Here is a 23,969-nt window from a genome sequence, read left to right as displayed (position 1 = left end):
TGGCTTTCTAATGCCGCGTACACACGGTCGGACTTTTCGTCTACAAAAGTCCGACAGCCTGTCCGACAGACTTCCGGCGGACTTTCAGCGGACTTGCAGCAGACTTTCTAACGAACGGACTTGCCTACACACGACCACACAAAAGTCCGACGGATTCGTACGTGATGACGTACACCGGACTAAAATAAGGAAGTTCATAGCCGGTAGCCAATAGCTGCCCTAGCATGGGTTTTTGTCCGTCGGACTAGCATACAGACGAGCGGACTTCGGGGTCCGTCGTACTTACGACGTAAAGATTTGAAGCATGCTTCAAATCTAAAGTCCGTCGGATTTTAGGCTAAAAAAGTCCGTTGAAAGTCCGGAGAAGCCCACACACGATCGGATTACCAGCCAGCTTTAGTCCGTCAGCGTCCGTTGGACTTTTGTAGACGAAAAGTCCGACCGTGTGTACGCGGCATAACACTTTAACTGCTTGCTTAAGTCAAGAGAAGTAAAAACTGTTTTGCTTACCGGATCCTTTGTTCCACTGGCAGTCGACTGTCCCTCATTGTTTTCATGTCCAATGCTGGACTATGAATCCTGCATCAGTTTTGATGTCAGGAAATTAGACTGCTTGAGTATGGGGAGAAGACCTTGTGGGAACCGGTCTAGCAGCATAGCGGAGGATTGGGTAAGTGATCCCTACTAGGCCTAAACAAGTAGGTAACCGCATGCACTGTGGGTGCAGATCCACAACAAGGGAGCATTTTTGAGTTTCCTGGAGTTTGGTTTAACGCACCGGAACAGTTTTTCTCAAGGCCAAGCACCACAAAACACAGATACTACACATATGTCCATTGAGGTGCCACCCCAACAAACCCACACAGTGCACCACAACACAAAGCGAGCTGTGCATTAACGTTAGAGCTGCACGATTCTGGCTAAAATGAGAATCACAATTTTTTTGCTTAGGAGATAGATCACGATTCTCTCACGATTCTTGCGGCGTAACATCATCTTTCACATTAAAACAAAAAAAATTGGGCTAAAGTTACTTTTTTTTTTTTTATTTATTGAAGTGTATTTTTTCCCAAAAAATTGCATTTGAAAGACCGCTGGGCAAATACAGTGTGACATAAAATATTGCAGCAATTGCCATTTTATTCCCTATAGTCTCTGCTAAAATATATATAATGTTTGGGGGTTCCAAGTAATTTTCTAGCAAAAAAATATTGATTTTAACTTAAGAAAGAAGTGTCAGAAAAAGATTTAGACTTTAAGTGGTTAAACTTCCTGCATTTAAGCATTGTTGAAAACTTGGCAGACTGCCTGGATTATTTATTTACACACAGAAGTTCACCTCCCCCCCCCCCCCTCCCCTCCCTCCCTCCAATCTTCTGGGGCACGTCACAGGTCCCAGAAGATTGCCCGGCCAATCATAGCACGCAGCGTGGCTCATGCATGCGCAGCGCGTGCCCGGCTGTGAAGCCACAGCCGGGCGCCCACAGTCACAATTCCGGCGCCGACGAGAGGAGGGGGATAGGAGTGAGGCTTTGTTCGCATCGCTGGACCGTGGGACAGGTGAGTGTCCGATTATTAAAAGTCAGCAGCTACACTTTTTGCAGCTGCTGACTTTTATATGGGTGGAACTCCGCTTTAAAACTCTGACAAAACTACTAAATAAACTTAACAAAAGACAGCAAACATGATTATCCATGGGATCCAAATATTATCTTAGACTCAACAACCATCTTTAATAATGTTTATAAATAGAACCATATTGGCAGTTATTTAAAGGAGTTGTAAAGGAAGCCAGGTTTTTATCTTAATGCATTCTATGCATTAAGATAAAACCCTTCTGGGTGTAGCAGCCCCCCCAGCACCCCCCTAATGATCTACCTGAGCCCCTTCTCTCTCCAGCGATGTCCACGATCCCGTCCGTCATCCAGGACACTCCTCCTGATTGGCTGAGAGAGCAGCGGCGCCATTGGCTCCTGTGGCAGTCAGTCAGCCAGCCAATCAGGGGGGAGAGGGGGCAGGGCCAAGTCGGGGCTCCGTGTCTGAATGGACACACGGAGCTCTGACTTGGCTTGGGTGCCCCCTGTAACGAGCCTTTACAATCACTTTAAAGAATCTACTTTTACTGCAATTTTGGGTGCTGTTGGATCACTGCCTTTGCCTGACTGAAGGTTGAATTTCGGCTCTAAGTTAAGTTCGCCCTTTTAAAAAAGTAATAAATGCATATCTTTTTACAGGTGAAGAAAAAATGCACTCTTTTTTTATTATTATTAATATTATTATTAGCCTGTAAAGCATTGCACCCAGGATAAGCAGATCACGGGTGCAATCTCAGGCTCCTGCAGACTGTCAGTATAGCTGTCTGCACGTACCTTGTACAGGCAGGCAGTTACTGAATAACAGGAAGAATCAATGAACAACTAGTGTGCTCATCAGCGCCCTGGTAGTTCATTGGGAACTACAAATGGAGAGCAACGAAGGCTGATGGTAGTTGTAGTTCTCCCATTCACAGAACTCTGTGAATGAAGCAGAGCCCCGCACAGTTGCATTTTTTGTGACATCAGGTGTGAGGAGAGGATCCCTGGCCTGCTGTCACAAAGGGGACTCGGAGTTGCAGGGGCTGCTCATTTAGTGTTACACCCTGGATAGTGGACGTTACAAAAGGTGAACATATCCTTTAATACAATTTCAATTTATCTTTAATATCTCTTTAAAAAGTTTATTTAGGCCAGTGACGTGACTGCTGCATACACTGTAATATATTGTTGTGGCTGTATCTACAAATGGTCCTGTTTTTCAGCAGCAGTACAAGCTACTTCCTGTCTACTTCCAGCTGGAAAGGCGCAGGGATCCTATAGCTAGTTTCTGGCAGTAATCGCATGCCAAAAATCCAACAGCCTGGTTGTACTCAAGTCAATCGATGGATCAACTTGGGTACAATCAGCCTGCCCATACATGGCTCGATAGTCGGCAACCAGACGACTTTCGACCCATGTATGGCTGGCTTTAGTGCTTCTCCACCATTAAGAAGATGGCTTGTATTTGTATCAATGAAAACAAGGCTTCTTCTGATTGGCTGAGGTGGAAATCATGCTGTCATCTGCCCCCTCTCCACCTCAGTCAGGGGAAGCCTTGTATTTATTGATAAAAATAAAAGGCTTCTCCTGAATGTTAGAAAAGCACTAAGTCTGACTCTCTTTATAACAAGGAGCAGAAGGGAAGTTGTCTGTATGCTACTGGAACACAGCACCACTTACTCTATGTAACTAATGACATTACAGTCCATTACAACACACACAGCAACAACATCGTTCCATAATGGAAATAGTTTGGGACAGCTTGGCCAAGAAAACTATTCAAAGTGATAAGTTATCTTCAAGTAGAATTCCAGCTATCCTATAATGAAACTTAGCCCTGGTTTGATATCACGCTGCTTCATTTGGATCTCCAATTTCATTGCGGCTTCATTTAACAAAAGTCAATTCAAGTCGCAAAAAAGCAGTACAGGAACCTTTTTCAAAGTCGCTGCAACTTGAGTTGAAACGATTTGAATGGGTCTATTGCCGGTGTTCTATCGAAAAGTGCCCGCGCATGCGCAGAATGGAAGGGCACTCTAGCTGATTTGCCGATCAGCTGGAGTGACGTCAGCATGCGCACACCGTAGGAGGGTTTTCTGATGGAAGATACCATTTCACGGGCACAATTGAAAGCTATGCAAAGAGCGGAGGGACATCATAGATGTCAGATTGTGCATCGCTGTAAACCCATGGTGCAACAGCGAGGCATAAAATGACAAATACAATGTCACTCTGCTGTTTTTATAGCATTAAATTGTGCCCGAGAAATGGTATCTCCCGTCAAAAAAAAGGCTCTTACGGTGTGCGCATGCACTATGGTGATGTCACTCCAGCTGATCGGGAAATCAGCTGGAGTGCCGTTCCGTTCTGCGCAAGCACATATCAACAGAACCACTCCCAAACCGCCCCAAAGATGCTGCTTACAGGACTTTTTTCCCTTCCTGCAAGCACGCCGCCCCAGTGTGAAAGCACTTGGGCTTTCACACTGGGGAGGCATCAGAGGCACTTTTCAAAAACTATTTTTAGCGCTAAAACGCCTGAAAAGCACCCAAGTGTGAAAGGGGTTTAAAAACATCATTGGTGTCATACTAATTGATTTTCCAAGTAGCATTGGTCCTGGAACAATGCAGGCAACATCATGTGGGAGCTCAAGGAACCTCTGGAGGAACCCTAGTTGAGAATGGCTGGTCTACACATAAATATTGATAATTTACATTAACAACAAAAAATCTTAAGGGCCCATTTACTGTTGCATCTGAACGCACACGTGTCGTGGTTCATCATAATCGTGTTTGTTCGCACCTCAGCGCATTTTGAAAAATACATTACATGTCCATGCCTTTTAGTGAACTGGGAAGTCCTTCGAGGTCAAGGAGAGTGCATCAGAACGCTTTTGATGTACTAGTAACAGGTATTAACAAGTCTTGGCCAATGTCTTTTAGCCCTGCCTTATACACTTAAAATTCTGAATTCAACAGTGCAACAGCTATTGAGAAATGCACCGCTATGCACACACATAGATCTAAATAGGCCCATAAAGTTGTTGAGCGCATCAAAAACCAATGAATCGGGGTCAATGGTAAAAATGCCTCTTACATTGGCATTAATAAAGCAATATTTGCAGTGATGTTCACAGTGCCATCCTTACAGACAGCTAAAAAAAAAAAAAAAATGGACAACGATGCTGGCTTCTTTGCCAACTGATACTGGAATGATGCAGCCACCATCAAATAAAAGGTCAAGCACATCTCAAGGAACCCCTAGCCCTAGCACAATACTGTTAAGAGTTTACTTTAACTGGTTCCCAACCGCCTCCCCTGCGCGAAGCCCCTTACAAAGTTTCCTTTAAGAGCCGCCAGAGGGCTCCCACTGCACAGCAGGGGACCCGATGCGCGTGGCCGGCGGTCGCAATTGCGTGCACGGGGATTTGTGTGTAAACACACATTTAACCCCTTGATCGTCCCCTAGTGTTAACCCCTTCCCTACCAGTGACATTTACACAGTAATCAGTGCATTTTTATAGCACTTATCGCTGTATAACTGTCTGTGGTCCCATCTGTTCGTCGCAATATCGCTAATCACCCCCCGCCATTACTAGTAAGAAAATATATATATATATATATATATATATATATATATACACATACATACACACACACACACACACACACACTTTTTTCAAAATTTACGCTTTTTTTGTTGTTTATAGCGCAAAAAATAAAAACCATAGAGGTGATCAATAAGGACCAAAAGAAATCTCTATTTGTGGGGAAAAAAGCGACACAGTGCCAAATTGTAAAAAGTGCTCTGGTAAGGAAGGGGGTAAAACCTTCCAGGGTTGAAGTGGTTAAAATGTAATTGTAATGCCTTATATTACCTCCAGTCTATCAGCCTCCAGCTTCTCTGGGTTCAGATGCTAATCTTCCCTGCACAATCTTTAACCACTTCAGCTCCAGAAGGTTTTACCCACTTTTTGACCAGGCCATTTTTGTGATACGGCACTGCATTGCTTTAACTGACAATTGCACAGTCATGTGACGCTTTACCCAAATAAAATTGATTTCCTTTTTTTCCCACAAATAGAGCTTTCTTTTGGTGGTATTTGATCGCCCCTGCACTTTTTATTTTTTGAGCTATAAACAAAAAAAAAAGAGACAAATTTTAAATAAAAAACAATATTTTTTTACTTTCTGCTATAAGACATTCCCAATAAAATTTAATTTCTTCATAAATTTAGGCCAATATGTTTCTGCTACATATTTTTTGAAAAAAAAAATCCCAATAAGCATATATTGATTGATTTGTGCAAAAGTTATAGTGTCTACATAGGGAATAGATTTAGGGACTTTATTTTTTTAAAATTGTTTTTACTAGTAATGGCAGCGATTTTTAGCGACTTTGCGGTGGACAAATCTGACAGTGAGTGACACTTTTTGGGGACCAGCGACACCAATACAGTGATCATTGCTATAAAAACACACTGATTACTGTATAAATAACACTGGCAGGGAAGGAATTAAATCAAAGGTTTAAATATTCCCTAGGGAGGTGCTTACTGTGTGGGGCAATGTCACACTGAAGCAAAAGAGAAATCCGCGATTCAGCTTAGCTGAATCAAAAGATCTTTCTTTCCCTTCCTGACAGATCCGCTGTTTGACTTATTTACACAGGCAGACGACTGTTCTGTCTCTCCTGTGAACAATCCACGATGGCCGCTGCGGGTCGTAGTGGCCATCGTGGCTGCTGGACCCACTGATTGGCTCCCGCTGTGTCCAATCACAGCAGAAGTGGCGCCCGCACGCACCCAAAAAACATGCAGTGGGCTGTCCAGAATTGGTTAAAGATATTTTTTTTTTTAAACAAACATGTTATACTTACCTGCTTTGTGTAATAGTTATGCACAGAGCAGCCCTGATTCTCCTCTTCTGGGGTCCCCCCACCAATGCTGCTGGCTCCTATTGCCTTCAGAGTGCCCCTATAGCAAGGTAAAGAAAACTTCTACCTTTAGAACCACTCACTTCCTGCCCAGGACCATATGTCCCATGAGGCATTGCTCCTCACACATTCACAAGTTCTCAGGCACTTACTGACACGTACGGATGATTACTGAGCTGTAGTTCGCTGCACCGTATTACCTGATATGTAAACAAATAATGCATTCTGCATGCAGGCCAACTAATCGGCTGACCGATTAAGAAAATAGTTGTCAACTACTTTCATAATCTATTAGTTGTCAATTAATCGATTAGTTGTTTTGGCCCTAGCCCATTTACACTGTTGCATTTGAACACACATATTCAGACATGTTAAAACGCTTGTGTTGTGGTTTGTCATAACATTATTTGTTTGCATTTCAGGTGCGTTTTGGAAAAATACACAACTGCCTTTTAGCGCATAGGCCCTTGGAGTTCAAAGGCAGTGTATCAAAAGGCTTTGATACATTGCTAAGGCCTCGTTCACATGAGACATAATGAAGCATACACCGGTTTTTACCCACACGGGCATGTACAGGTGTTCCATGCATCCTCATGCAGACAGTGCAAATATCTTGTCAGCACACCACAGATATGAGACAGAGTCTAAACTTTCTTTTTTTTATTGAAAGGGGATCACATCATAGCTAGGACGTGAAATGTTTCTGAGCTGCGTAAGGACCCCTTCCTCAGGCATGTGATCACAAAGGGGTCCTGTGCGGTTCTGAAATATTGCACTTCCTTGCTGTAATGTGATCTTTATTCAATTAAAAGAAAAAAAAACAAAAAAACTTTCGAACTTTAAAGATCCGAAACGCGCTGGAAATATTTATCCTATTCTGCGCATGTTCCAAGCTGGTTGTTGCTGCAGCACCCATTACTTCAAGAGCCTGTTCCGGGAACATGCATGATGGGAATACTGACAATCCCAGTGCAGGTAGTCCTGTTAAATTCATACTAAACCCAGGACCCTGCATTTACCATATCTGATCTCCCACAGTACATAGAAATGCAATTATTTTAGTAAATATAAACTGCTCATAACCTTTTCTCATCAGCAGTACAGTATATGGCAGTCTTGTGACTTCTATCGGTGTCTAGCCAAGCACTGGTTAAAGCTTGTAGGAGGAGTTTTGACTGTCCTATGAGACTGCAACACCCCTGACCCTCTGCAGAGAAAGAAATCACTCCTGCACACAAGTGGATAACCAGACAAGTAGTGCAAAGACACAGGCCTTGCTGTCCTCAAGGATGGGGAATACTAATAGACAACAAGAGAGAAAGGAAAAAAGGGCGCACCAGCCATGTGCATTATCTTTGGGATAAAAATTTTATTGAAAAAAAATGATAAAAAGGAACTACTCACAAGCAGTTGTAGAAGATGGCACAATGTAAAAATACACTGGCTGAGCTCTGAGGAAGAAGGGACATTCCCTTCGAAACGTGTCAGCTGGTAGTGATGCTTGCGAGTTCCTCTACGACCTTTGGAAGGTTCCGCTCATCTTAGACCGCATGCTGCTAGTTGGTGTATTTTTACATTGTGCCATCTTCTACAACTGCTTGTGAGTAGTTCCTTTTTATCATTAAAATTTTTATCCAAAAGATAATGCACATGACTGGTGCACCCTTTTTTCCCCCCTTTCTCTCGTGACCCCCGACCCTCTGTCTGGACAGTGCTGATTGGCCCTGTGCTGGTTACATGCATCCTCCCAAAAAAAAAAAAAAAAAAAAACAACCTCTGTAACAATACACACCAAACTGAGTATGTGCAGCCTAACATTCTGTGTTTGTGTTATCAGGACATTATTAGGGCAAATTTGGAGGAGGGGAGGATCATAGAGACAGGATCGAACAGCCTTTTTACACAATGCAGAGGATTAACCCACAGTGAGTATAACAAGCATGTTTTACTGCATATACAGTCTGATTTTACGGTTGTGGGTTTAGTAACTTTTTAATGTCAATTGGGACGCAGCAGCAGCAGCACAGACACAGCTCCCAATCTGTGTGGGTCCATGGCCCTGAACGTACACCATCTGACACGAGCATCCCCGAGAGGGTAAACACAGCCCTTCACATTAGTATCCCCCATGTGAATGAAGACCAACAGGTATTAACAAACCACAGGCAAAGGTCTTTTAAACCTAACAAAATTAAAAACATTGGAAATGTATGTTGACACATGACAACGCACCTACAAAGAAATGTAACGTTTCCATAAATGGATCCTTAATGTTGTTAAGTGTATCAAAGGCTGCAGGAGTATTCTGAACAGGGATAAGCATCACCTAGTACAGGGGTGAGCAAAGTGCAGCCCTCTAGTTGTGGAACTACATGTCCCATGATGCACTGCAAGGTTAATAGCCACAAGCATGACTCGCAGAGGCATGATGGGACTTGTAGTTCTGCAACAGCTTACCCACCCCCTAACCTAGAGCCAGGGGGTACCACTGCTACCTGTGTAGGAAAACTTCTATGTAGAATGCTTTCATTGGGGGGACATTTCTTCCTCTCCACAGATATAAAGTAGAATTAGGAGAAGTCCATTGTATCCCATCCATCCAGGATGACACGTGACCCTCTCCCACCACACACAGGCCTCCTGTAATGAGATGTGGTGATACCCCAGGCTCCCCTTACTGTTCAAGGCCTTCCCAGTGACAAGATACCCCAGACATAAACAGGCATGCACTACATACATGTACATAGGGCTACTGGAAACACACGGAGCAGGGGGGAGCTGTCACTCGGCCTCTTCTCCCCTCACCTGGCCCCCAGGCCTCGGTCACACAGCGGCCTCTTTGTGTCTGACGGCTCCCCCGGGGTGCTGGTGCTCTTGGCCTCCTCCTCCGGCTACCGGACGTGACGAGCAGACCGGGGGGCGGGTGAGGAGACAGCAGACAGAGGGGGCGGGGGAAGAGTGAACACTGGCAGACGGCTGTCACCTCCTCTCACAGTCCCCGCGCTGACTGCCAGCGCCGCGCTATGATTGGCCACCCCCCCCACCTCTGGCTCTGTGATTGGTCGCTTTCTGTGGCTGCCTGCGGTCGTATTTATGTGGCGTGTTATTTGTGCCAGTGAGACGAGAACAAGTCGTGTCTGCGAATAACACACACACACAGCCTTCCATTCACTTCTCAGAAGTGTCTTTCTCCGCCCAAGTTCTAGTCGCGTGCCCGCGCAGCAATGACACACGCACGAGCTTCCCCATTCAATGGCGGGATTGTGAGTAAACCGAGAGGCATGCCCCGCCTCTTTGTCTGCTGTTAACCCCGCCCCTTCGTCTGCTGACCCCGCCCACTCCTGTCACCTAGGCTAGTTGTACATGCTGCAGAGCAAAACAGAGCTCCTCATCCTAGTCTGCTGGCAAGGGTATTGATCTACACTGCAGAGGAGCAGGAGAGCTGCTGGAGATTTTTATCTAGCTTCATCTAGAACAAAGGAGCTTTTCTTCACCAGGATAAGGAGCCATACTTCCAATGGCCTCTTAATCCTCTTGTATTTTATTGCATTATAACTGTATTGTCTCCTTTTTATATTGTAAAGCGCTGCGTAAACTGTTGGTGCTATATAAATCCTGTATAATAATAATAATATAGTATTTTCCTTTCATTGCAATTGTAAGCTTATGTGGAATCCGCAAATTCCTGCAATCAATAAATAAATGTGCCATTAGAAGACAAGGGATATTCCCAATTTGTAGATGGGTAGATAGGGGGCGCTAGAAACTAAGATATAATATTTGAAGTGCAGCAAAATTATGCTTAATTGAGTACCTTAATTAATAAAAGAAAATTAAATTAATATAAATATTGGCAATGGAGTTAGTGCATAACCAACCAAAACAGTACATTGATAACAATGCCAATGATAAATTATCACAATAACAGTGAATAATAATTCTAAAGTGAAGTGATCTCTTCCAAAATGTGCCAATTTCTTGCCGTTGATATATAAAAAGTTCCGTCACCAAAAGAAAGAAGAAAATACACCTTGAAGTAATGGATATCTGCTTACCAGATACCAATGACCCCTTTAGTTAAAAAGAGAGTCACTAGCGCTTATGCAGGATTGTGCCTGATCACATGGACGGCTGGACACCTGGATGATGATTAAGGCATGAACCCCTCCGATCCCAATCGTTCAAGCAATGGATATATGGGGAACAAACAAAGTCTCCATAGTGTAAAATCATTTATTAAAATATTAGGGTAACATTAAAAAGCCAAATGGCCGCTTACATTTGTGGGTGCCTACCCGGCACTGGGGCTGCTCGTATGTCAGGGTATGGTTGGTGTCAGAGACCTATCGCACCGCATCAATGGGCGGCATGCTCTTTGTTTGTTCCCCATATATCCATTGCTTGAACGATTGGGATCGGAGGGGTTCATGCCTTAATCATCATCCAGGTGTCCAGCCGTCCATGTGATCAGGCACAATCCTGCACAAGCGCTAGTGACTCTCTTTTTAATTAAAGGGGTCATTGGTATCTGGTAAGCAGATATCCATTACTTCAAGGTGTATTTTCTTCTTTCTTTTGGTGACGGAACTTTTTATATACCAACGGCAAGAAATTGGCACGTTTTGGAAGAGATCACTTCACTTTAGAATTATTATTCACTGTTATTGTGATAATTTATCATTGGCATTGTTATCAATGTACTGTTTTGGTTGGTTATGCACTAACTCCATTGCCAATATTTATATTAATTTAATTTTCTTTTATTAATTAAGGTACTCAATTAAGCATAATTTTGCTGCACTTCAAATATTATATCTTAGTTTCTAGCACCCCCTATCTACCCATCTACCATCTGATCATTTATGTTCCAGTTGGGGAGCAGCTTGATTTATGTGTATTTATCTTTTTCACTGTTTGAATTTATGTTTATGATCCACTTATTTATTTACCAAAATATTGACACCATTGGCGCGGAGTCAGTTGTCTTTTTCAATATTCCCAATTTGAGATGAGCTTAGGTGTCGTCCAATCTCACCTCTATCCAACATCAAAGTCATTGAGTATGTGTCATTATAAGGGCGGTGACATCATCAGCACCCCACCCCTTTGTTTACATGTGCTACAAGCAGTGGCAGCTGGTGCTAAACTTTTTTCTTGGGGTGGGAAGTCCGCACTCACCCCACAGTCTTCCTCAGCTTCTCCTCCAGGCCAACCCGATCCGCCTCCTGTCCTGATTGGCCAGGAGGAGAAGCAGAAAGACAATAGCAAATATTGATTCACTAGTGTCACAAGTGGGTGGGTTCGGGGTGCAGTGCTCTGCTCCCCTGAGCCCAAACTTTTTCAAGCCAATTACAGCCTCCGGCTCTAATCATGTGGCTTGAAAAATAACAAAAAAACTCATAGAAACCTGTGAGTCTGGCATCTCAGCATGCAAACCAGGGGGGACGGCGCCCCTTATGGACCGGCCGCTCCTAGTGGTAAATGACCCACCTCACAACGTTGATATTCAAAAAGGGGTGAGTTTGGAGGAGGCCTGAACCTATTCCCTATTCTCCCAACCTGTACACTGCAAGTGTATGCCAAGCCACCCTGCTCTGTAAAATCCTATGATCACAGCTAGTGATGAGCATACACCAACAGTACAAAGGCCACTGCCCTCACCTATAACTGGCCTTTGCAGCAAATAGCACATGGAAGTGCGACACATGTCAAACAAAACCAGAGAAAATTCCCAACTCAACTTACCGACCAGTCTGCAACCAACCAGATTATACTGTCTAACAGTATGCATTAAAAACATGAGTTAAGTTTTTGCACACATTTGGAAATACATGCGTAAGCTACGGAGCCACTTCACATCACCCCATTATTATCTGCAGTCCTGATATGCTGGGTGTGCAGTGCACCCCTGTGCCTTTAAGGGGGGTGGGCTCCCTCCAGGCTCACCTGCCCTCTGCCTATCCATTAGAATGCACGTGCTTCCACTGTGGAGGCTCTCAAAAATGTATAGAGTTAGGACTGCAGATAATACTATGGTGCTGTGAAGTGGCTCTGCAACTTACACATGTATTTGCAAATGTGTGCAAACGAAACCCCTGCTTTTAATGCATACTGTTAGGATAATTAAGTTGGTTGCAGACTGGTCGGTAAGTTGAGCTGGGAATTTTCTTTGGTTTTGTTTTTAGTGATGAGCCTACTCCATACTTATCTCTAGCCAAGCAAAGAATTCTTGCTCTTTTTTTAACCACTTGCCGACCGGCTCACGCCGATATACATCGGCAGAATGGCACATACAGGCATATTAACGTACCTGTATGTTGCCCTTTAACCACATGCCGACCAGCCGCCGCAGTTGCACTGCGGCAGCATGGCACGGCTGGGCGAAATGACGTTATGTAACGTCGCTTCGCCCTGTGGCCACTAGGGGGCGCGTGCGCTCCCCTAGCCGATGTGAGTGACCGACGCACACGGAGAACCCGGAACTATGTGTGTAAACACAGTTTCCGGTTCTCTGAGCAGGGAACTGACAGATCATCTGTTCATACAGAGTATAAACAGCGATCTGTTACTTTCCCTGCACAGTCCCCATCCCCCTTCAGAACTAGGATGCACATTAACCCCTTCACTGCCCCCTAGTGTTAACCCCTTCACTGCCAGTGACATTTTTACAGTAATCAATGCATTTTTAATCGCACTGATCGCTGTATTAATGCCAATGGTCCCAAAAATGTGTCAAAATTGTCCGACGTGTCCGCCATAATGTCGCAGTCACGATAAAAATCGCTGATCACTGTCATTGCTAGTAAAAAAAAAAATTATTAATAAAAATGCCATAAAACTATCCCATATTTTGTAGACGCTATAACTTTTGCGCAAACTAGGGGTACAACGGATCATCACTGATCCGCGATCCGAACGGGCCAACCTGTTCGGATCGGCACACCCGCGATCCGCGGCCTCGGGTTTTAGGAAAGGCCGCGGCTTCGGCCTAGCTCTGGAGCCGCGGCCATCTTGGTACACCCGGCGGCGCTGAGCATCGTGCTGACGTCATCACTCCGCCCCCAACTCGTGGGTTTGGCGGCTTCTCTAAAGCAAGGTATGAGTCTGACTAACAGGCACAGCACTAATACAGTGGGAAGTCTGTGTCTATATTACAGTGGGGGGACATGGATTGGCTATATTACAGTGGGGGACATGGATTGGCTATATTACAGTGGGGGACATGGATTGGCTATATTACAGTGGGGGACATGGACTGGCTATATTACAGTGGGGGACATGGACTGGCTATATTACAGTGGGGGACATGTGGCTATATTACGGTGGGGGACATGTGGCTATATTACAGTGCGGGACATGTGGCTATATTACAGTGGGGGACATGTGGCTATATTACGGTGGGGGACATGTGGCTATATTACGGTGGGGGACATGTGGCTATATTACAGTGGGGGACATGTGGCTATATTACAGTGCGGGACATGTGGCTATATTACGGTGGGGGACATGTGGCTATATTACGGTGGGGGACATGTGGCTATATTACGGTGGGGGACATGTGGCTATATTACAGTGGGGGACATGTGGCTATATTACGGTGGGGGACATGTGGCTATATTACAGTGCGGGACATGTGGCTATATTACAGTGGGGGACATGTGGCTATATTACAGTGGTGGACATGTGGACTGGCTATATTACAGTGGGGGACATGTGGACTGGCTATATTACGGTGGGGGACATGTGGCTATATTACGGTGGGGGACATGTGGCTATATTACGGTGGGGGACATGTGGCTATATTACAGTGGGGGACATGTGGCTATATTACAGTGGGGGAGATGACGTGGATATTACAGTGGGGGAGATGATGTGGATATTACAGTGGGGAGATGACGTGGATATTACAGCAGTGGGGGAGATGACGTGGATATTGCAGCAGTGGGGGAGATTGTGGATAACTGGATTACAGTGGGGACTATATGGTGGTGGAATTTTCACAGGTTTTTGCAAATTCAATTAATTGCATTTTGCACATTTATCCAAATTGAATTTTAGATTATCCATATAATTTTCTAATTATTTTTCATATTTTTGGTGTTCTCGTCAATTCATGTGTTTACGTCGTTCACTATTGTAATATTACGTTTAGCGCAATCCTATTTTTTCTATATTTTTTTCCTTGTATTGGGGTTTTGCAGAAGGATTGCTGCTTCCACTGAGTCTTAGGCGATTTTCGGCCGCACAAGATCGCTTCTAGGTCTTAGCGCAGTTTCTTTCCTTTTTTCCAGGTGAGCTCCCCTGCCTTCCCTGACTGGCGAGTCGGGCAAACGACTGCCCACTGTTTCGTCCTCCCCTGGAACGTCCTCCAGGCTACCGAAGCGCTTCCACATCCTGCCTCTACTTTGGGGAAGGAATCAGTCCACACACACAGTGTGGTCATGGCGAGCGGAGGAACGGAGGAGCTTGAACGCCCCACGTCATTGAAATCCCCTGTATGGGAGCATTTTGGCTTCCCTGTCAAATATGATGATGAAGGAAAGAGGTTAGTGGATAAAACCGTGACGGCGTGTAGGCACTGTGGCACAAGAAAGCCATATGACACTGGAAACACATCAAGCATGGCTACGCATTTGAAGCGACATCACCCCGGTGTTTCACTGACAGGAGTGAAACTGAAAACTCAACAACCGCTTATCACCGCAGCATTTACGCAGCCACTTGTTGCACAATCAGACCGGGCTAAAGCCATCACAAAAGCCATCGGTGTGTTTATAGGTGCAGACATGAGGCCATATTCGGTTGTGCAAAACGAGGGCTTTAAACACATGCTGAAAGTGCTTGAGCCACGTTACAACATCCCGTCGCGCACCCACTTCAGCGAAAAGATTGTGCCAGATCTTTATGAGCAGGAGAAGAAAAAAGTTGTGGATGAACTATCCCGAGCATCCTCTGTTGCACTCACGACAGACGGGTGGACATCCAGGGGAGCACAGAGCTATGTGACGATAACCGCTCACTTCATCACAGCAGACGGAGATGAGAAGTCCGGTGCTGCAGACACGTCCCCTCTATGAGAGTCACACAAGCACTCATCTTGCGCAGATGCTGACTCAAGCAGTGGAGGAATGGAAGTTGAAGAGGCCCAGTACTAATATCCCAGTCACAACTGATAATGCCAAAAATCAAATAAATGCAGTGAATGAGGCAGGACTGGGCCCACATATAGGGTGCTTTGCACATGTAGTGAATTTGGCATCACAGAAGGGAATCTCAATCAATAGGATGGACTGCCATCTTGGCAGGATCAGGAAGGTGGTTTCCTACTTCCACCGAAGCACAACAGCTGCTCATGTGCTTAAGACAAAGCAAGAAATGCTGAAGCTGCCTACTCATAAGCTCATACATGATGTCCCAACAAGGTGGAACTCCACTTATGATATGATGGAGCGTTATCTGGAGCAGCAGGCAGCTATATACTCTGCATTGACCGACAAGACCCTGAAGAAAAATGTCAAAGACATCATTACCCTGTCTGATGATGATGTGAGAGTGGCAGAGGAGGTCCTCCAGGTGCTTAAACCCCTCAAAACTGTTAAATCTCTGCTGAGCACTGAAAGTTCACCATCTGTGTCAATGATCCTGCCGCTTAAAACAAGGATTCTACAATCCATGGCTCCAAGTGTGGAAGACAGCATCATCACTCGAGATGTCAAGACTGCCATTAGAGAGGACCTGCAGCACAGATACACTTCACCCCCTACTCTACAGGACTACCTTTACAGATCTACTGCCCTGGATCCGAGGTTCAAGACCCTGTCTCACATGGACCCTGCCCTACGCCAGAGGACATACAGTGACCTCACCACTGAGATTGTGAGCAGTCTGGGCACTGAAGACTGTGATGAGGTAAAGAAAAAGAATATTATTTAAAAATCATAAATTTAAATCTAAATACATTTTTTATTTTCGTAATAATGGCTTTTTTAAAATGTTATTATTTTCATGTTTCATAGACATGAAAAATGTGTCAATATTGCCACATTTTTCATGTCTATGAAACATGAAAATAAATAATAGGTTTAATTAATCAACAATTTTTTTTTCTGCAGGGTCAAGCTGCAGAACCAACAGGAGCAAACTTGGACTCATCATCTCCTCCACAAAAGAAGTCGGCGATGGCAGAGCTTTTTGGAGAGACCTTTGCCACTGCCAGCAAAGACAACAAGACTCCTGCTGACATCATCAAAGAGGAGGTGGCATCCTACCTGGCAGCAAGCGGCATTACAGTGGATGGTGATCCGCTGACATGGTGGAAAAGCAATGAGTGTATATACCCTCATATTGCCACGATGGCAATGCTTTGCTTTCTTTCTTTTATTCTTCTTTGATGGTGTGGACATACTAGGCTTTCACAATCCATGTTTCAAGGAAGATGATGTGCCTTCTTATGTTGCACTTTAAGTTGTTTTTGGCTCATTGCCCATTGGTCCATGTTTAAAGGAAGGAGATGTGCCATTTTTATGTTGCACTTTAAGTTGTTTTTGGCTCATAGCCCATCGGTCCATGTTTGAAGGAAGGAGATATGCCTTTTTTTATGTTGCACTTTAAGTTTTTCATTATGTTACAAAGAAGAGATTATGCCTTGTGCACTTTAACTTGATTTTGTATATTTTCAAGTAATGTAAAAGTGTTAATAAACAAAAAGACAAAACTTATGTTTATTTGTCTTGTCTTTTTTTTTTTTATTTGTTGATCCGAAAATGATCCGATCCGTGACTCTGATCCGAGGAACTATCCGAACTGTGAGTTTTTTGATCCGTTGCACCCCTAGCACAAACCAATCAATATACGCTTGCGATTTTTTGTAACCAAATTATGTAGAAGAATACATATCGGCCTAAACTGAGGAAAAAAAAATGTTTTTTTATATATTTTTTGGGGGATATTTATTATTGCAAAAAGTAAAAAATAATGCGTTTTTGAAAATTGTCGCTTTTTTTATGTTTATCGCGCAAAAAATAAAAACCGCAGAGGTGATCAAATACAACCAAAAGAAAGCTCTATTTGTGGGAAAAAAAGGACGTCAATTTTGTTTGGGAGCCACGTCGCATGACCGCGCAATTGTCAGTTAAAGCGACGCAGTGCCGAATCGCAAAAAGTGCTCTGGTCTTTGGCCAGCCAAATGGTTCGGGGCTGAAGTGGTTAACCACTTCAATACTGGGCACTTTCACTCCCTTCCTGCCCAGGCCAATTTTTAGCTTTCAGCACTCTCGCACTTTGAATGACAATTGCGTGTTCATGCAAAACTGTACCCAAATAAAATTTCTATAATTTTTATCTCACAAATAGAGCTTACTTTTGGTGGTATTTTATCATTGCTGTTTTTTTTATTTTTTGCTAAACAAACAAAAAAAGACGGAAAAGACTTTTTCTTCGTTTCTGTTATAAAATTTAGCAAAGAAGTAATTTTTCTTCCTCACTGATGTGCGCTGATGAGGCAGCACTGAAGAGGCGGCACTGAGAGGCACTGGTGAGGAGGCACTGATAAGGTGGTACTAATGGGTACTGATATGCTGCACTGATGGGGCTGCACTGATAATCAGTACCCTGATTATCAATGTAAACGTGTGCTGTCACAGGGTTGCCGGTTATCCGCTTTTATTCCCTCACACAATGAAAGCTCTGAGGAAAGGAAATGCCGATAAACAGCATTTGCTTACATGGGATCAGTTGTGATTGGACACAGCTGATCACATGGTAAAGGAACGCTGTAATTGGCCCTTTACCTCGATCTGTGATTAGCGGTTGTTAAAGGATGCAGTGATTACAGAGCCCACCCGATACATACCCTGGGGGCACGCAGGGGGGCAGGGTTCGGGGAGAGCGTCAATAGAAGCCCTCCCAGAACTGGACAACTGCGCTGTAGCCATCTATAGTGCAGTCCGCAAGTAGTTGATCCAATGAGCTGTGGGTCAGAATGGGTCATTCATAATCATGTAAACAAAGATTCAGGCTCGTTGAAATACAAAATTGAGCCAAGAATTCTTTGTTCAGCTAGAGATGAGTTAGGAGGACAACCAAGCACATCTCTAGTCATAGATAACCAGGGCCTAGGCAAGGATCTTTGTCTACATAGGTGAAAATGCCTGTCTACAAACAAAGGATAATTGCTGTATACTGGAATTTACACAGCTATAGACGCTATACTGTAATGGCGGTAATCAGCGACTTATAGTGTGACTGTGATAGGGTGGTGGACAATCTGACGCTAACAGACACTATCTGGGAGGGTCATTAACTAAATGTCACTTATACAGTGATCAGTGATGATACTCTACATCGACACTGTTCTAATGATACTGGCTGGGAAGGGCTTAACATCTAGGTGCAATCGAGGGGTTAACCGTGTGCCCAACAATGTGTAATGTGTGCAGATTTTAGTTTCTGATCTGGCTGTTTTTCCTCCCTGCTTTTCAGGGAGAAGAAACAGCCAGATCACTGTTCCTATGCACACAGAGTTCTCTGTATTTGTAAACACAAAACTCTGTGTGTGATTGGACACAGTCGATCAGCTGATTTCAGCCAAAAAAAAAAATCAATGACAAAATAATGTTCATGCCAAATAATTCAATTTTAGTCTCATCTGACCACCTTAAACTCATATAGAAGATTCTGAGGTCACATGGAAAAAGGTGTTATGGTCAGATGAGACTAAAATTGACCTATTTGGCCTCAACACCAAACCATATGTCTGTCGAGAATTACAATGCAGCTCACCATTCAAATAACATCATTCCTACAGTAAAGCATGGAGGTGGTAATATGTTGGTATGGAGGTGTTTCTCAGCAGCAGGGACTGGAGCACTTGTCAGGATAGAAGGAAAAATGGATGGGGCAAAATACCATCAAATTCTTGAGAAAAGTCTGCTGTCTTCTGCCAGAAAGTTGTCAATGGGAAGAAGGTTTACCTTCCAACATGACAATGACCCAAAGCACATAGCTAAAATGACCACACAGTGGTTGAAGGAGAGAAGGGTGAATGTCCTTGCATGGCCTAGTCAGAGCCAAGACTTAAACCCCATTGAAAATCTGTGGAATGACTTGAAGACTGCAGTCCACAAATGGTCATCGTCATATTTAAACTGAATTTGAGCAGTTCTGCAAAGAAGAGTGGGCAAACATTGCAAAGTCTAGATGTGCAAAGTTAGTAGAGACATATCCCAACAGACTCAAGGCTGTAATTAAAGAAAAAGGTGGTTCAACAAAATACTGACACAAGGGGAGTGATCCTTTTTCCAACTCAGTGATTCTGTGTTTGTATCACTTCCACATTGAAAGCTGACAGTCAGGTTTACAAAAGTACACACACTTCTGGCTGGTATAGTGTTAAAAAACACATGTACGCAGCCAGCACAGTTAAAAATCAGAATCCCAGCATGGGATTTTACTGCCCCTCCCATCCTGGCGCCCTAATGCAGCTGTCTAAGCAGCCTTATGCTGGCACTGGCATTGGTTGCAGGAGACAGGGCTGCTGATAGAAATCATGGGGCCCCATACAGCCTACCTGCCAGAGCCCCCATCCTCAGAAAATATCAAATTATATTTTTGCTAAAATGCAATGCCCACGATGCTATGCTTTGCAGTCATGGCAGAAATGATACCTCCGTTAAACAAGGTTTCCCAGACAGCAGGGAGAAGGGGGCACAGATCCTAGAAACGATCCTCCTGCAGTACAGCCGGAGAAAGAAAAGTAGCTGGCAGCACTGCACAAGAGTCACAAGTGCAAGCAATAAGGCAGTACTACTGGCCCTCCTGCTTGGCAGGTGCCAAGGCCCCCCTTTTGAACTGATGAGGCCTGGGCCTCGTACAGGAGGGCTGGCGTTACTGTCTTATCCTGGCAGGAGAGCTACAGGTTCGGGTTTGGTCAATAGGAATAAGATATACCTGTGCTCAAATTTAGTATATATATATATATATATATATATATATATATATATATATATAAACATCAGGTGCTAAAGGCGTGTGATGTCTTTGGTAAAAAAAAATCCCAATAAGTGTATATTAATCGGTTTGTGTGAAAGTTAAAGCATCCACAAACTATGGTATATTTACTGAAATGTGCGCAGCTTTTAAGCAGTTCTGACTTTCCCTCCTGCCTATCACATTTTTTGAGGCACTAAATTGCACGGACATATAAAAACCCCCTAAATGACCCCTTTTTGGAAAGTAGACACCACAAGGTATTTTCTAAGAGGCATGTTGAGTCCATGGATAATTTAATTGTTTTCCACAAGTTTTTGGAAAATGACATTTTTTTTTTTTTTTTGCAAAGTTGTCACTTTACTGAGATATTTCTCACATATGTCATGGGTATACATGACATTACACCCGAAAACACATTCTGCTACTTCTCCTGAATATGGGAATACCACATGTGTGAGATTTTTTTGTGAGATATTTCTCACACATGCAATCGGCGTTTGTGGATCTACAGCCTAACCACCTACAGGGGCCCAAAATCCAATGAGCATTTCCAGGCTTTCAAGGGGTGTTATTTATGCATTGGATTTCCTGACTACCTATTACATTATTAGGAGGCCCTAAAATACAAGGATAATATAAACACCCCTCAAATTACCTCTTTTTGGAAAGTAGACACCCCAAGGTATTTGCTGAGAGGCATGTTAAGTCTTTGGAAGATCTTATTTTTTGCCACAAGTTTTTGGAAAATGAAAAAAAAAATGTTTTACACAAAGTTGTCACATTTCTCACATATGTCATGGGTATACGTGGCATTACACCACAAAACACATTCTGCTACTTCTAAATATGGGGATATCACATGTGTGAGAATTTTTGGGAGCCTAGCTGCGTGCAGAAGCCCAAAATCCAATGAACACTTTTAGGCTTTCAAAGAGCGTAACTTTCACATTTGATTTCCTGATTAACTTTGACAGTTGTAGAGGCCCAAAAATGCCAGGATAGTACAAAGACCCCCCAAGTGGCCCCTTTTTGGAAAGCAGACTCTCCATGGTATTTGATAAGAGGCATGGTGAGTATTTTGAAGTCACAAGGTGTTGAAAAATTAAAATAAAAAATACATTTTAATTTTCTTTCTTCAGTTTCCAAAAACTTGTAGCAAGCCTGCCAGTAAAATGTACAAGGGACTTGTCTATGCAGAGGTTTTTGGGGGGCATGTACACATCTGCAAATTTCTGGGATTGGTAACTTATGAGGGTTAAAATTTTGTCGAGCCGATCATAGTCAGGGTCACCCCAGGGATGACAGAGGTTATTGTCACTGAAATGCATAAGACATAAAGTTATCTTATATATTTTCCTGGCCATTGCAGCAGAGAACATGGACATGGATGAATCGGGTCTGTGGACCAATATGACCCCAATTTATTCTTTTTTTATTGCCCACGTTAAGGGTTAGGCTCAAAAAAGTTTATAATACTTTGGTCAACAAAGTTCTAAAAAGTCATAGGGAAGTTGTTAACATGTCTATTTGGGGAAATCAAGAGTGCTGCTGAATCTGGGGGCAGCCAATTAAGGTTTTCAAGCACCTCTGGAGGGCCACTATGGGCTCTATGGGCTTGTGCTCAAATTTTTGATGGCTACGGTTGCTTTACGCTATTAGTGCTAGCCACCTCACCAGCTTGTACTGCACTGCTGGTGCTCACCACTTGACTATGAGATACTGCAGTGCTGGTGTCTTAGGCTCTATTCACACTAATGCGTTTTTTGATGCCTTTTGCATTTTGCAGAAATGCAGGGAATTTTTTAACAAAGGTTCCTATGGAACATGTTCACATCAATGCATTTTTTGTGCCTCTGCGTTTTTGGAAAGGGTCGGGGACTTTTTTTCATGCAAAATGCAGCATTTTGTATGTAATAGAATTCAATGGACCCGCATCCAAAAACGCAAGTACTGCGTCTTTACCGCATTTTTGCCGCGTTTTGCGTTTTTTTTTCTTTAATTTTTTTTTAACACTGTATACAGTATAAAACAAAACTCTGATCATTAATCAGACAGTCCGTCCAACATAATCCGAAGGGACAAACACGAAAACTTTGCTCGGACGACAGCCCATTGTACGACAATCGTTTAATCAGTACAGTGTGCGTCCGCTAAAAATCGATAGACGAACACCACACATGATCAGAAACACGAAAATAAACCAGAAGGACACAGGGGTCACACGTATTTGACATCATTTCAGATACGTAGCTACGCACACCTGAAGGTTTTTCTAGAATCGCACGCCAAAAATCGTACTTTTCGTAGAGCACATTTTGCACTGTTGTATTCGATATTGGTTTTATGCAACAAAATGCAAACGATACGTCGTACGATAATCGGAACGTGTGTATGAGGCATTAGTGTCCGATTCTCCGTGGCAACATCACAGTCCCTCTATAAGTCGCTGGTCGCCACCATTACTAGTATAAAAAAATAAATACAAATGTATTTATTTTTTTTTTCAAAATTGTCAGTCTTTTATCGTTTATACCACAAAAAAACAAAAAAACGCAGTGGTGATCAAATACCCACCAAAAGAAAGCTCTATTTGTGGGGAAAAAAATGGCATACATTTTATATTTGGGTACAGCGTTGCATGACAGCGCAATCGTCAGTTAAAGTAACGCAGTGCCATATCGCAAAAAATGGTCTGATCATGAAGGGGTTAAATCTTCCGGAGGTCAAGTGGTTACAAGTGCTAAATAAATGCCTCATTTTCACATAAACACGTTGGTATTGACAAAAAAAAAAAAAAAGGTTTTACCTTCAACTGCTGTACACGTATCAAGCACACGGTGGCGCTGTGTGATATCCCTCGGGTAAGAAAATACATCTTGCTGGTAACTCGTGTGCCATTGGTTGTTTGTTGGTCTCCTCCCCCAGCTTCCTAGGAAGTGCCGAGCATTGAGCGTATGTAAGAAATACACATGGCTGCTAAAGCAGTGTGGGAGTATAAGGGGGACCCGGAGCAGGCAGCTTTACTCGGTAAGACATAACAATACACAGAGCAGTCTTAGTGGAGGCAGTCAATGCTGCTTACTTACACATTACCTGGTGCTGCCAGGGTCACACCACTTTATACTGGTTACAATGTGACATGAAGACAGCATGGACCACCTCCACAGGACCTGTTTACATGTGTGCATTATACCTACATGGTATAATAACTTATCTATTGTACTGGTTCCTGCATTCTTTTATCAGCTTGTCATAACCTAATGTGGTTTTTGTTTTTTTTTATTTATTACAAAAAAAAAAGAGACCAAATGTCTCAGATGTGCGCTGATGAGGCAGCACTGATGGGCTTAACTGGTGGGCATTGATGAGGTGGCACTGATGAGGAGGCACTAATATGCCGCACTGAATAGCACTGATAGGTGGCACGGATAGGCAGTACCGATGGGCATTGATGGGTGGCATTGATGGGCA

General features: G+C 43.5%; 2 protein-coding genes across 4 annotated transcripts in view; one reads left to right on the top strand and one right to left on the bottom strand.

Moving 5' to 3' along the window:
• The window catches only part of ZBTB5 (zinc finger and BTB domain containing 5), a 30,500-nt gene extending 21,012 nt beyond the window's left edge, over nt 1–9,488 (bottom strand). Inside the window, exon 1 of one of the 3 annotated variants that reach the window (XM_073591579.1) lies at nt 9,247–9,488. Coding sequence is in view for 1 of the 3 variants with exons in the window: in XM_073591571.1 (XP_073447672.1) it covers nt 9,247–9,254 (8 nt within the window). In the remaining 2 variants the exon portion in view is untranslated. The remainder of the gene's footprint in view (nt 1–9,246) is intronic. The other 2 variants (XM_073591587.1, XM_073591571.1) reach the window with 2 other exon arrangements.
• A 13,884-nt stretch (nt 9,489–23,372) lies between these two features.
• POLR1E (RNA polymerase I subunit E) overlaps nt 23,373–23,969 on the top strand; it is a 58,159-nt gene continuing 57,562 nt past the window's right edge. Inside the window, exon 1 of the mRNA XM_073591597.1 lies at nt 23,373–23,525. Coding sequence (XP_073447698.1) covers nt 23,468–23,525 — 58 coding nt within the window. The 5' untranslated portion in view covers nt 23,373–23,467. The remainder of the gene's footprint in view (nt 23,526–23,969) is intronic.

The sequence above is a fragment of the Aquarana catesbeiana genome, linkage group LG01 (genome assembly GCF_042186555.1).
Source record: "Aquarana catesbeiana isolate 2022-GZ linkage group LG01, ASM4218655v1, whole genome shotgun sequence".
NCBI lineage: Eukaryota > Metazoa > Chordata > Amphibia > Anura > Ranidae > Aquarana > Aquarana catesbeiana.
The sequence above is the reverse complement of the archived record's forward strand: the minus strand, read 5'-3'. Positions and strand labels throughout refer to the sequence as shown.